Below are 15,357 nucleotides of genomic sequence, written 5' to 3'. Positions count from 1 at the left end.
TTTGTTTTTACTGTCCTGGTCAATAGAATGTGAAATACATGTACATTATTCACATTAAAAGCTGTATGTGCATTTGATGCCCTGCCTCAACACATGCCATGCCCACAATTTTGGTCAGAACAGAATTCCTTTAACACTTATTTAATCGTCAATATGTCGGCTATAGAATGTGCCTTGATTGGACTGAATCGGAGAAAAACTCTAGGAGGAGCTCTCAAAAGCATGCACCCTTATTTAGGCGTCATTCTTCACATTCAAAGCTGTATGTGCGTTTGATGCCCCGCCTCAACACATGCCGCGCCAACAATTTTTGTCTGATCAAAATTTGTTCTGATAATTTTTTCTCGTCAAGGTGTCTACTATAGGTTGCCCTTGGTTTGGAATGGATCGGAGAAATGCCTTTGGAGAAGATAACGAAAGTATGCACCCTTATTTTGACCCCGTTTTTCATGTTCAAAGCTAGGTGGCGCTCTTCCTGTTGAGTTTGGGATATGGGTGCAAGAGGCTTTTTTGTGCGTCCTGATGTCATGAATATGCGTACAATTTTTCAAGCATGTAGCTCAAAATAACCCCTATGGGGAGGGGTTTTTGAAAACTGTAGGGGGCGCTAGTGAGCACATTTTTTCGACTTTTTTTTGCGAAACCCATAAAATGTCGCAATTTTTCCCAGGATTGATGAGTGTGTTGGATGAGGTGAGATTACGTGCATTTTAAAGTCACAAAAATCCATTTTCCGACGTTTTTTTTTAATGCCCCGCCCCAAAGTCCGACACGCCCAAAACTTTCGTCTAAACGGAATGCCTTTACTTTGTATTAATCGTTGGGTTTCCTATAGAATGTGCCTAGTTTGGACTGAATCGGAGAAAAGCTCTAGGAGAAATTAGCAAAAGTATGCACCCTTGCACAGACCCATTTTGGCCCATTTTTTCATGTTCAAAGCTGGGTGGCGCTCTTCCTGTTGAGTTTTGAATATGGGTGCCACTGACTTTTTTGTGCGTCCTGATGCCATAAATATGTGTACGATTTTTCATGCATGTAGCTCAAAAAACTCGATGTGTAGGGTGTTATTTTTACCTCTAGGGGGCGCTACAGAATTTTTTTTGCGAGACCTATAATAACTTGCAATTTTCACCAGGCCCGATGAGTGTGCAAAAATACTCGCACTTTCATTAACGTTCAGGGGTCCAAAACTGCAATCTCCTATAATATGAAACCCTTAGGGTTACAATAGGGCCTTCGCCACCATCGGTGCTCAAGCCCTAATGATGTACAATGAAATATTTTTAAATAGAAAAAGTGTACGTTTTTCCTAATTTACAAATTTGTGTCATGAGTCTTCATACAATCAAGTTATTTATTATACTGTTGTCAGATAGGTATGGATTTAAAATGCTTAACCTGCATGAATAAAGCATAACACTACCATTAGGTCTTTTTTTTGTTAAGAGTAATGTCAGAACCAGGCTCTGAAGGTTGATTCAAAAGTGTTTCAGTGTGTGGGGGAACAACTAACCATAAGGGTGCCACATCCTGAGGTTTGAATCCACTGATCCAGCACCTTGGTCAGCTGTTGCTGTTTTTAAAATGTGTTTTATAATGAAGTTAACTTTATTTGACTTCATTCATTTTTCCCTCTCAGTCTTTGTTTCTCACTCTTGCACTCTATGCACTTTGCATATTATATGTGTGAGGTTTGATACCACATTTTATACAGTTCTCATGTGTTATGTTGTTATTGTTTGAATTTGACATATTTTGCTGTTTTTTTTTTGTTCTATGACGTTTTTTAAAAAACAACAAAAAAAACCATGTAATTCTTGTAGTGAGTCAGAGGCAAACGGAATGGAATGAGTATGCATTATAAAGACAATGATGTACTCTGATGTCACAAAGGGCACTATGTAAACCAGCAGCTTTTCCTCAGTCTGATCATTTTGAATCTGTTGTAGGTTAGATTAGTGAGACGTCCACACTCAACCAAACGATCAAAATGCCGAAACAATCGCAGAAAAGGACCAAGGCTGCTAAACGCAAACCAAGACATAAGGAGGAACCCATCGATGTTTCAACACTTCAGTTCACTGCACGAAATCCACAGGACCAAGGGGACCAAGAGGAGCCGTGTAATTCCACTGGTGATGAAACTCCTGTCCTAGACGCTGAGTTGATTGAGTCCATCAAGAGAATGCCAAAAAAGCTACTTCAAGAGGAGTATCTGGAGCTGATGAAGGACCATATCATCACCAAGGGGAAGCTGGAAGCTTTTGACGCTGATATCCAAGGCCAGCAAGTTATTGTCAACCTAACGGCTGAACGGGATACCCTCAAAAAAAAAATGAAAGAGATCAACATCCAGAAGGAAGAGGCCATCAAGAAGCAGGAGAAACTCTTGGAGGAGGTGGATGAGCTGAAACAGAAACTCAGCCCCCAGGAATGTCCTTCCCAAGAGAACCCGGTGCTGAAGAAGACGCTCAAAAACATCCAGGAGGAGTTCAAAAACAAGCTCATCCAAGAGGTTCAGGGCACCCTTAGAGTCTCAAACCAAGAGTTCGGTGAGAGGTATCAAACAGAGGTCGCCACTTTCAGACATCAGGCTGAGATACTTAATAGTGAGCTGGAGAGGGAAGTCCAGGCAAATGCAGACAGGATGGTGGGAGACCAGCAATTCATCAAGAATTTACAAGTGGAACTGAACGCCCACCATAGAAAAATGGCAGAAACCAACATCTCCCTGCAAAACACCCTGGACAAGGAGAAAGATCACATGAGAGAGATAGAGGAGTTGAGAATTCAGCTCAACTCTCAGAAACAACTTCTGAAAGAACATGAGGAGCTGAAAGAGGAACAAAAAACAACCAAGGAGAAGTTTGACGCTGAGCTTCAGCTAGAAAAACAGAAATATATGCTTCTCCAAAAAGAACACAAGAGCCACAAGGCGATGGACGACCAACAAGACCAGATGAACCTGACAGCTGAGAAGGAAGACCTGATTAAGAGTATGAGTGAGAAGGAGGAAGAAGATAGAGAGATTACTGAAGCTGTCAAACTCCAGGAGGGGCCTGAGGACTCAGAGATCACCAGTGCTGAGACTTCTGAATCAAGTGCAACAACCCTCACCCCCCAGGAAGAGCCCCAAGATTTGACTGGAGTCACTGAGACAGCGCCTCAAGTCAAACCTTCACTCTGGAAAAGGTTTCGACATTTTATTGGATTGAGGAAGCCAAAGTCCTGGAAGAAGAAGAAGAAGAAAGAGCCTACAACAACTCCTCAGCCCCATCCCTCTGACCCCTAACTAACCTTCCTCCCCCATTTCCTCACCCCCATCTTCACCCTCTTCACCCTTTTCTGTCTTATTGGGTTTCCCCCGGGTAACTCCGGTTTCCCCCACTAATCAAACAAATACAACAAACAATTAAATAAAAAACAACAACTAAACAAACAAATGTGGATTTTTAAAGTGTCTCTTTTATTACAGAGAAAAGGTATAAGTTTTTCCTAATTTACAAATTTGTGTCATGAGTCTTCATACAATCAAGTTATTTATTATACTGTTGTCAGATAGGTATGGATTTAAAATGCTTAACCTGCATGAATAAAGCATAACACTACCATTAGGTCTTTTTTTTTGTTAAGAGTAATGTCAGAACCAGGCTCTGAAGGTTGATTCAAAAGTGTTTCAGTGTGTGGGGGAACAATGAACCACAGGGGGGCGCCATATCCTGAGGTTTGATCCACTGAGCCAGCACCTTGGTCAGCTGTTGCTGTTTTTAAAATGTTTTATAATGAAGTTAACTTTATTTGACTTCATTTTCCCTCTCAGTCTTTGTTTCTCACTCTTGCACTCTATGCACTTTGCATATTATATGTGTGAGGTTTGATACCACATTTTATACAGTTCCCATGTGTTATGTTGTTATTGTTTGAATTTGACATATTTTGCTGTTTTTTTTTTGTTCTATGACGTTTTTTAAAAAAACAACAAAAAAACCCATGTAATTCTTGAAGTGAGTCAGAGGCAAACGGAATAGAATGAGTACGCATTATAAAGACAATTAAAGCCCCAAGCGGCGATGAACGGGCCCTCGCACACCTGCAGCCACCGCCTACGCGAGCCGCCGCCACATGTAAACCGCTGCCTGATATTTGCCATCACATGATGCGAAAGCAAGATCTGAGAGGATATGCAGCCTTAGGTGGTGAAAATGTTCCAAGTTTTTGGCAGATTGCCAAGAAAACCTCCAAACTTGACAGTGTGCTAGCCCACAATTTTAGTCTGAACAGAATTCCTTTTATCATTTTCACATTTTCACATTGAAATCTGTATGTATTTTGATGCACTGCCTGATAGTCAGCATCGCCTGTTCTGGCCACTGCCTGATGCTTTTTGGAGAATTTGGCATTTGAAAGTCTTAAAAAAACATTTCTTTGGTTTATGCAGAGACTTTTGCTTTAATTTGAATGCAAAGTTATTTGGAGAAGTGTTTCGGCGGTTTGATGTTAGTGTTTGGAAGTTTGTTTTTACTGTCCTGGTCAATACAATGTGAAATACATGTGCATTATTCACATTAAAAGCTGTATGTGCATTTGATGCCCCGCCTCAACACATGCCACGCCCACAATTTTGGTCAGAACAGAATTCCTTTAACACTAATTTAATCGTCAATATGTCGGCTATAGAATGTGCCTAATTTGGACTGAATCGGAAAAAAACTCTAGGAGGAGCTCTCAAAAGTATGCACCCTTATTTAGGCGTCATTCTTCACATTAAAAGCTGTATGTGCGTTTGATGCCCCGCCTCAACACATGCCACGCCCACAATTTTTGTCTGATCAAAATTTGTTCTGATAATTTTTTCTCGTCAAGGTGTCTACTATAGGTTGCCCTTGGTTTGGAATGGATCGGAGAAATGCCTTTGGAGAAGATAACGAAAGTATGCACCCTTATTTTGACCCCGTTTTTCATGTTCAAAGCTAGGTGAAAAAGCTCTTCCTGTTGAGTTTGGGATATGGGTGCAAGAGGCTTTTTTGTGCGTCCTGATGTCATGAATATGCGTACACTTTTTCAAGCATGTAGCTCAAAATAACCCCTATGGGGAGGGGTTTTTGAAAACTGTAGGGGGCGCTAGTGAGCACATTTTTTCGACTTTTTTTTGCGAAACCCATAAAATGTCGCAATTTTTCCCAGGATTGATGAGTGTGTTGGATGAGGTGAGATTACGTGCATTTTAAAGTCACAAAAATCCATTTTCCGACGTTTTTTTTTTATGCACCGCTCCAAACTCCGACACGCCCACAACTTTCGTCTAAACGGAATGCCTTCACTTTGTATTAATCGTTGGGTTTCCTATAGAATGTGCCTAGTTTGGACTGAATCGGAGAAAAGCTCTAGGAGAAATTAGCAAAAGTATGCACCCTTGCACAGACCCATTTTGGCCCATTTTTTCACAAGACAAACAACAAGAACACTATTGTACACAGGTACAGTACTTAAGGGGACTAAGTGAGTTTCCACCAATTTGCTTTAATTTTGTTTAGACTGATTTAAATGCAAACTCTAGAATAAAATGTTGATGAAGTAAAATAATACTGCAAACCTTCTGCTGTGGTGTGCTGGGGTGGAGGTATCAAGACGGGTGAGGCCAGCAAGCTCAACAAGCTGGTAAAGAAGGCCCGCTCTGATTGGCCAAGAACTGGACAGTCTGGAGTCAGTGGCTGAGAGGAGGTTGATGGACAAACTGCGAGCCATCCTTGATAACCCCTCTCACCCTCTCCATGATGAGCTGTGGCTGATGGCCATACCATCCCTGCTCTGTCTGTCACACTCCATCATCTCACCCCGAACTGACTCTCTTGACTGCTGCTGGCATTATAATGCATAATATACTGTATTAGAATTATCTTTGCCATATTATATTATGTTATATTACATTTATTGTAACTACAACTCATGGTCATATTACATAACCATATTTTTTTTTATTTATTGCTTAATTTGTCATTACCAATCATAATCGCACCATGTCAACCTGTCACTACTGAATGAATCATTTTTAATACTGCCTGTAATTACTGCTATTTAATCTAAATTCCATTGTAACATTGTATATATCTAAATTGTATTCTAGCTTTATTTATCTATTTTTACTTTTACTTATCTTATCTTATTTTATTTTATTTTATTTTACTTATTGAAACTTCTTCTTGATTGTACTTATGTCTGGGTTGCTGTAACAACTGAACTTCCCCCCCAGGGGATCAATAGAGTAATATCTTATCTTATCTTATCTTCTACTGGAGTATGAAGTTGTGACATGAATTGTGAAGGTGTTTTAGAGCCTCTGTGCTGAGCAGATTTTGCCTGTATACTGATTACATAAATGACACCACTTCAGTGAAAGATCCTGTAATTACCGTAGTGTAAACTGTCTGAAAGATTGACATGACACAGCACACACAATCACAATACAGTGCAGTACTTTAATAGATTCTTTTTTAATAATTAAATAGCAACGTTCAATGCAAAACATTTACATTCAAAAGCTGTTTACTCTCTGATTTTACTCTTTCTTCTGCTGTGACACCTGTTCAGGTCATATCGCAGAACAAGTCAACACACGTAATGTCCTATTACACATAATAAAGCGAGAGAACAACAAGGAGCTTTTTCTGTCAAATCACTCATGACAAACAAATGCAGTAGCAGTTGTTAACAAGACACGATCCATCTCATCTTAAGGCAGGTTTATTGTTTTCATGAAAAGATTAAAAGAAATAAAGGATTGTCTTGCTCTGTGTGGTGATCACAGCAAGGTTTCAAGACAAAGAAAAGAAAATACAACACTGAGATAAAGTTGGGGTAAAGTGTGGGGGGAAAAGATGTTTATGTGTTAATGGTTCCAGGTGGTTTGTTCATGTTGGTTTTTAGTGTTTGGCCTTTTTCAAACCGTAGCCCATGAGGCTGGCAAACAGCGTCAGCACCATCTTGGGATTCACTTCCACCAAATCGTCCGGCTGTGCGTAGACACGAGCTCCAATCTTACGAGCCAATGAGATTGCATACCTGGGAGAAGAATAGGAAGAAGGAGGAGTTAAGAGGCAATACTCTTGAGGCAAAGACAGACATTTGTAATGAGGAAAATGTCGATATTTTGTCTCTTACTTGGCATTTTCCAGTTTATCAGCTGGCTTCAGCATCCCTCTCTCTCCCCTGTTCACCATCTCCCACCTGACCGTCCCAGGAGCAATGACGTCGATCAGGTCAATTACAGGCAGACCGGTGCTGATGCGAAGGTCCTGCAGTTGGCAGAGAAAACAGGGTCAAATGCAAACTCAGCCTTGCGTTAACTCAAACAGAGCATGCACTCAAACACACCTTGAAGCTGCTGATTTGTGAGTCCTTGCGTTTTTGGGTCAGAGTGGTGTTAACCCAGTTGACGATGATCTCATCTCTGACTTTCTCTCCATCACCCAGATCTGACAAAACCCGCACTGTGTACCTGAGGAAGGACAGTGAAAACAGCAACCTGTTCAAGCTGCACTTTGTCCAATTCACTAAGATAAACTTAAAGAAGACTCTCTGTTTTTATCAAACATTACAGAACACCAGGATACGAGTAATGTACCTCCTCATCAGCTGCCAGAGCAGAGCCAGTGTGTGCAACTGACTCCCCTCGTTCAGGTTTTGTCCTCCAATGCCGACCAAAGAGAAGTGAGCCACATCCCTGCCTAGAGTCACGGCATAGTTACAGTTCTCCAACTGACACACAGGAAGAAAAAAACGATGTTAAATCTCTTTTATTTACACATCAACTTGTTTTTCTCTGCTCACCAGCTGTGTAAACAGTCAGACACACCTTCTTCATATTGGCCCCCAGGTAAGAATAAGGTGGCATGTTGACTTTCTTCCAGTTTACAGGCACATTAACCTTTTCGTAAAGCTGCAGGATGATCAAACCATCAATCAGGTCACTGTAGAAGAGCAAACATAGAGAGATACAAGAGATTTGACAAAGTGTTGCAAAATTGTTTTTTTTTGTAACAGGAGTAAATACAAAGACTCACATACAATTCAGGGATTTGTTACAATAAAACAAACGTAATAAGCTATGCCTCTGAAAATTTGGTTCTCTGTCATAAAATTATAAGTAATTCTGTTTTTTGTACCATAAAGCATACACACGTTATGTATCGTTTATTTTTTCAAGTCGTGTTTATTCTCTACATTTTCATTTAGGAGACCCTTTTGTTCAAAGCAACGTGCATCTGAGTGTAAGTGCAACACAAGCAAGGATCTAGACAGGAGGTAATAACATTATCAAGTGCCACAAACTGCTGCCAGTCCAATCAGACACAGGTGCTGACATGCAGCGCTAGAAGCAAAGCACAGGGTGTTAAGGAGCTTGTTTTTAATATTTATTAACGTCATCATCACCCACAGCAACAACGACAACATCAACCATCATCATTCCTGATTAACCTCAATGTCAATATCAATGCCATCGTCAACATCATCACTAGCACTGTATCATTAAGTGTCGAGCTGGGTTTGTGACTTTCTCTATTGTAAAATGTAAAATTCCACCACTGGGAATACAGAAGAGAAGAGTCTACACACGTTTTATTCTAGTCTCAACATGTTGACATCAACTTTAGATTACTTTCTGGGAAGTACATGACTAAATCAATTAAGGAGTTAAATGTTTCCTGCCAGATTCACATGATCACATGACCAAACCCTTGGCTAAAGTCTCCTTTGACACTTACTTATGGTGAACTGGGAGATTGTAGTTATAATGGTTCCCTTCATTTTTGAGATATTTAAAGATGAAAAACTTCAGTCAGAAAAGCATTTTGGGGCACAGATTTGGCCTAATGGTTAAGCCCATAAAGCGTGCGGCTCAGGTTCGATTCCATCCTGCAGCCCCTTTCTTGCACTTTATTCCCCAACTCTCCCCTTGTTTCCTGCTCTATCCACTGTCCTCTCCTCTATAAATAAATGTCCCAAAAATATAACTTAAAAAAAAGAAAGCATTTTAAAATTGTAACTTCCACTGTAGCCTTTGATCAAGGCACCTGGCTTAGTACGGCTATTAAATAATATTTAAATTAAGAGATAATTCATTTGATCTGATGCTTTGCAAACCATGTAAACTCTATATTTGACTAAAAATTGTGCAAAGACAACATTAAATGTTGAAACTGAAAAATAATAGCTCATTAGAGTTTTAAGTTACACCAGAAAACTGAAACTAAATGTTTATAACCCAGGTCCTTTCTGCTGCTTGAGTTGTTCCTTACTAGTGTTGCGGCTGACTGACGATTTATCCAAACCAAAACCGACACGCCGCGGAAGGCTAAGCACGGGAGTTTACCTGCGACGCGCACTCACAGAAACACACATCCACTTCTAATGCTCGTTAATGCTCTTTATTTCTCACGATGCGCAACTTGAACAGATGCTTCATATAATACAAGACAAAGTACAGAACGGCAAAACTAATGTGGTGTTAAGCGTAGCGGTCAACAGAAAGTGTCACTCCCGACTCACCCTTCCTCGTTAACAAACCAACAGACTACAGGTGCGTGGAATTATTTGTAACCACCGCGCCCACACCCACAGTGACGTACCCACCACTCAAGTGCCAGCAGAGTGCACACACCCCCCTCACATCAATATACAGCACTTACCAACACGTCACATATAAAACTCACACATATGGCTCCTACACTTACTATTATAAATAAAGATAACTTGGTTACTTTTTTTAGAGAGGCAGGATTCAAGAGGGTTTCTGTTTGTGTTGATTTAAGACACAAACAGGAACAGGCTGCGTGAGTGGACGAAGCAGTACCTTTAATCTCTTACTGCTTATCCTGATTTGTAAATGTGTAGCCGTGTAGTGTATCTTTTTACAAAAAATACACACCCTGCTTTTCTTTTTCGAATGGTAAAACCTCTCACTGTTGCTGATAGTCCTGTTTGCTTTTGTGGGTTATAAAAAGTCATCACTGTTAGTTCCAGTCTGTCTCATAACCACATAAATCTCCTCACAGGGGCGTTCAAAAAGTCAATATCCTGTCTGTTCTGGTTCGTCTTTAAAAAAAAAGGGAGGCTATGGGAATGTAAAGTATCCATCCCCTGTTGATAAGATTAAGCAACACTGGTGCCTAACTGGTGACTTACTGGTACAGGTAGTTGACATATGGAGAAACACCCAGAGAGTTCATCCAGTTCCTGAATGTTTTCTCTTCTTTGGTTTCAGCTGGAATGAAATGATAAAAACGAAATGATTAACGTGATAAACACCATCACGTTCTCACAGTCACTGTCACCTGATAGGAATGTTTCAGCTTACAGTAAACACAGATTTACAGCTGCTATAACTCGTCACACCCTGAAGCTTTAACTTCTTGGACTTTTTATTGGGCTATGACCTCTATCTTCATTTCCCTTTATCTACTTTTTTTTTTAATGCTACTTTTTTTCTCTAGGCTGCATAAACATTACACAGAAGTGACAGCATGGACAAAGGAGACACCAGACAGAGTGATGAAGCAGCAGAGGAACTTATAGCGAGTTGAAAACATGTGACTATGTTGGTACCATTTCCCTGTAATACATGCAATGAAAGTATCTAAACCTGTTACCTGTTTACTGAGATACACTGACAGAAAGAAGAGTATATGAAAGATATATTTACTGTGGAGCTGTGGGAGGAGGTTACACTACCGTAGTCTAAAACTGCAGCTAATCACACTAACGCTGAAAGCCAGGTTGTGAAACTCTGGCCCAATATGTGGAACATCATGGTGAACATTCTGGATTGAGTGAGTGAGTGTGTATGTGGTGGGGGTGTGTGTGTCCGTGTCTCACCCTCTAAGTGTTCAGTCTGCAGGCCGTTGCTGTTGGAATGACCCCTCTCCAGACCTGGATGCCTGTTGTACAGGTTGGCTACAAAGGCCATGTTGAGTTTGCTGTTTCCAGACGTGACGTCGTGAGGAGAAACAAACTGCCTGCAGTCCAGCCGAGCCGCCTGTTGCAGCATCATCTCGGCCCTTCTGTCCAGATCACGCACCTTCAAATACACAGAAATGAGACACATATACAGAGAAATGTTATATATACAGATGTTTACTACTGACTCACATTGAGGCCGCTCATGTCGATTTTGATGTTCTTTTTATAGTCCTTCTGTTCGTGTTGAGCGATCTGGTCCATCAGGTAGAAGTAGGCTCGGGAGTCCTACAGTGGTACAGAACAACACAGGGTTACACATCTGTATTAAATAAAAGTCGGTGTGTGAGTTTGAGTGTGTTCCAAGCAGACCTTGATATCTTCACTGAAATTGCTGATGGTTTTCGTTCCTGCGTTTTTCAAGTGATAGTTGACCCAGCGGAGGAGCAGCTCCTCGGGGGAGAGAGACATCAGACGGTCTAGCTGTTCCCCATCTTCCAGGAGGCCGATCAGACCTGGAGAGACGCGGTTCATTACTAAACAGCCTCAATCATAGGTGGTGGTTCTTACTTTGAGAGCTCCATGCAAACAGGTGCAAAGATTTGTTTTTTATAAGATTCCTCATGTGTCTTGGCTGAGCTTCAAAATAAGGCATCAAAACGTAAAACAAAATCATGAAGTCTTAGCTTAATGGTTTATCTTTTAAGTTACCGTAGTGTGTTTTTATGTTCGTGTGTGTGTGTGTGTGTGTGTGTGTGTGTGTGTGTGTGTGTGTGTGTGTGTGTGTGTGTGTGTGCTGACCTTCGTTCCTGCTGATTTCTATGTCAGCAAAAAGGCCAACTTTGATAATCTGCCACAGCAGTCCAAGGACCAGATGAGGTTTCCCGGCCATCAGATCATGGGCGTCAATGCTCACCACCGTGCAGCCGATTGCTGAGGCCGAGTTCAGAGCCAGGACTAGATTCTCCTACAAACGCATATAAACTGTGCATTAACGACTCCATCATGACTCAGAATTACACACTTTATCGCAAGACAGCAAATGCCACACATTGTGCTCTTTTTACAGCTCAGCAAGGCAACATCCTGAGTCCTGAGTGTGCTAAATAATAACTTACTTATTAGAAACCAAACCCAAACATTGCACTGTGATCTAGAGTTTTTAAATATAGATACCTGGCTGGATAAAAATCCACCTGTATGAAATTATAAGGCCATGATTTTTCTACTTCCCTTTGCCACAGAGACAGCATTTACACAAGGGATACAGAACAGGACAAACGGGAAGTATGCAGTGAAAGTTAATATGTTACAGGCTCTTTCAGCACAGTCCACAATCAATTTACAACCTGTACAGATTTACAGATCTAAATCAAACTGCTGGTGTTTTATTTGATGTTACCTACAACACTATAATTTTAAGCATCTAGTTTCCGCCTACCTGAAAGGGCTCAACCTGAGATGACATAAAAAAATAAAAAGTGGCTAGTTCTTTTTTAGCTTTCTGAATATACATCATATCTAGTTGGTTTAAGCCACACAAATGCTGAAGTATGTAAACTGCAAATCCTGGTGTTTAACTGGTTGTCCAGCAGTCTTATGGTGCATTTTGCCAATTCACCTACAGATCAAGCAGAAACCTCTGAACATTAGAAATAAAGCTGATGCGGAAGTGTTAACAACTGTGTTAACTAGTCCATGCATTTGTTACCTCCAGGTTAGATCACTGTAACTCCCTCTTATCAGGCTGCCCCAATAAGTCTCTAAAGATTCTTCAGCTAGTTCAAAACGCCGCAGCTCGAGTATTGACTAGAACTAGGAAGAGGGAGCACATCTCTCCAGTGCTAGCTTCTCTACACTGGCTCCCAATAAAATGTAGAATAGAATTTAAAATCCTTCTTTTAACCTACAAAGCCCTTAAAAATCAGACACCCTCGTATCTTAAAGAGCTCATAGTGCCCTGTTACCCCTCTAGAACTCTACGCTCCCAACATGCAGGCTTGCTAGTTGTACCTAAAATCTCTAAAAGTAGTGTGGGAGGTAGAACCTTCAGTTATCAGGCCCCTCTCCTTTGGAATCACCTACCAGTCAGGGTCCGGGAGGTAGACACCCTCTCCACTTTTAAGAGTAGACTTAAAACTTTCCTTTTTGATAAAGCTTATAGTTAGAGCTGGATCAGGCTTGGACCAGCTTTTGTCATGCTGCTATAGGCCTAGACTGCCGGGGGAACTAGCACACTGACACCCTGGGATCCTAGCTCACCCCCTTCCCCCCAACCCCCTCATCACTTACTTTAACTCTGCCTGTCCCATTAAAGTTACTAACCATAGACCTTTCTGGAGTCCCTGAGCTCCATTGTCTCGTAGATTCCTCTGAGCTGCCGTAGACGTCCTCCTGCTGTGGACGATCTGGACTCCAGCTGATACAGACATGCTGGACTCCAGCGGCAACAGCTTCTACAACTCGTCTCATCACTATCACCTCTCTCTCTTACTTCCCTCTATCTGTCTTTCCAGACCCAACTCGGTCGAGGCATGATGGCTGTCTAACATGAGTCTGGTTCTGCCTGAGGTTTCTGCCTGTTAAAAGGAAGTTTTTTCTCACCACTGTAACTAGCTAAATACTGCGATGTGCAATGCTCATGGTGGATTAAGGTGGGGTCAGACTGAGTCTTACCCTGTCTTGAAGTTGGGTCTCTGTTCATAATTTGACATAGTGTGGTCTAGACCTCCTATGTTTGTAAAAGCGTCTTGAGATAACGTTTGTTGTGATTTGGCGCTATACAAATAAAGATTGATTGATTGATTGAACTGCAATTCACTGAGTGTCCACTTGAGGTTGGCTCTGGAAGTACCAGAAACCACATACACACCAATTACAAAAACAATTACTGCCTGAAGAAACGTTTATTGATCTGAATACTTAATTTCTCTATCTGCACACTTCTGTTACTAAGTAGTTTAGAAGATATTAAGATTACAAGTTTTGCATAATTAGAGGCACAGCTGACTTGACTGACAGGCGGGCACACTGTAGCTGTTAGCGAAGAGACTAAAGGCCCGCCTCAACTCCACATCTTTGAGTCATATCAGATCATCCAAAGTTAGGTTGAGTCAGCAAGGATAGGCTTCAAAACCCTGCTTTACAAACAAATGGGTGAGGTCACGGAGACTACGCCCATTTATAATACAGCCTATGCTACACACATGCCGCCCATCTCCGCTTGTCACTTGTTGTCTTGGATTAAGGAGTCCTTTTACACAAGGTTTATTCTCAGTATACTTCCTTTAACTTGTATGGATAGCTGGGAGAAGTAGAGGAATAAAAGTTGTTGTAATGTGGCGCTAAAGCAGAGCAGGCAGCTGCAATGCGAATTGAATTGGGGCAAATATTTATGAGTCACTCTCAGTGGGCACTGTTACAGCGATAGCAAGACTGGTGGAAGTTCCTGCATCCAGGGAATAAAAAGGTTGCATTCAGGTCTTCATAAAAATGTAATAAGGTATTATTTTGCAAGGTTTGGGGCTACTGCTGGACATACATCTTTGGACACACTAACGCTAGCTAGTTGCCCTTGTTCCCAGTCTTTAAACTAAGCTAACTGAGACAAAGAAATGACAATATTGCGAAAAATTTCCAACAATTTTTTGATAAAGTTGTTCGTAGTGCTTCTTTCCTTGTATTCCTCATTATATGTCTTCCTTTGCGTGTTGAGACAGAAGTGACACTACTCACTGTCATTTTGAAGGTAGCAAGTTTCTTAGTGTTGATGACTCTTTCGTCGATGGTGTCAGGCTGAGACAGGTTGATCATTTTGCTGAAAGAGAACACAGAGTGTGAGTTGGGAAACTGAGCGTGGGCCTGATGTCATTTCAGATGTGCATCGTCTTAGATTTGTCACAGCAGCAGCCTCTGAGAAATGTTCTCTGTGTGTCACGTGGTGAATCACTCAACCAGATTAAAAGTAATCGAGGAGTAGGAGGAGGGAGGGAGGGTAAGCTTTATAGAAACTAGAATAAATGAGATCATCCCATTCCTGATTTAACCTCTGTTGCATCTGAAAATACTAGAATAATCCCTGCTATCATTGTTATACAATGTGGATAGCAACAGTTTGCTGAGGTAAAAACAAATGAAGATGTTCTGGAAGAGACTTGTTAATCACACTGACTGTTTAGATGTGATTGACCATGTGTTTTACTGATGTTACAGCTGATTTGGCACAAAATATCTTCTCATATTCTTGGGTATTCTGTATGCATACCTGTGTTGTGTGTTACCATAACAGATTATGACAAATAGCTACCATGCACTATCACTCTGTGCTGACTCTAGGTATATACTATAAGCAATAAGCAATAAAGTATATCGCTTTTAATAATTATTAACAGCAGCTTAAAGAAA

General features: G+C 41.0%; 1 protein-coding gene across 2 annotated transcripts in view; it reads right to left on the bottom strand.

Moving 5' to 3' along the window:
- Positions 1-6,456: 6,456 nt before the first annotated feature.
- Positions 6,457-15,357, bottom strand: part of LOC117806088 (plastin-1-like) — a 20,392-nt gene continuing 11,491 nt past the window's right edge. For both annotated transcript variants that reach the window (XM_034674763.1, XM_034674764.1), the window contains 11 exons: positions 14,689-14,770; positions 11,755-11,920; positions 11,326-11,468; positions 11,146-11,241; positions 10,873-11,074; positions 10,183-10,261; positions 7,853-7,967; positions 7,622-7,755; positions 7,372-7,495; positions 7,159-7,292; positions 6,457-7,059 (listed from right to left, as the gene is read on the bottom strand). In XM_034674763.1, coding sequence (XP_034530654.1) covers positions 6,921-7,059; positions 7,159-7,292; positions 7,372-7,495; positions 7,622-7,755; positions 7,853-7,967; positions 10,183-10,261; positions 10,873-11,074; positions 11,146-11,241; positions 11,326-11,468; positions 11,755-11,920; positions 14,689-14,770 — 1,414 coding nt within the window. In that variant the 3' untranslated portion in view covers positions 6,457-6,920. The remainder of the gene's footprint in view (positions 7,060-7,158; positions 7,293-7,371; positions 7,496-7,621; positions 7,756-7,852; positions 7,968-10,182; positions 10,262-10,872; positions 11,075-11,145; positions 11,242-11,325; positions 11,469-11,754; positions 11,921-14,688; positions 14,771-15,357) is intronic.

This window comes from Notolabrus celidotus, chromosome 22, assembly GCF_009762535.1.
Source record: "Notolabrus celidotus isolate fNotCel1 chromosome 22, fNotCel1.pri, whole genome shotgun sequence".
Taxonomy (NCBI): domain Eukaryota; kingdom Metazoa; phylum Chordata; class Actinopteri; order Labriformes; family Labridae; genus Notolabrus; species Notolabrus celidotus.
The sequence above is the reverse complement of the archived record's forward strand: the minus strand, read 5'-3'. Positions and strand labels throughout refer to the sequence as shown.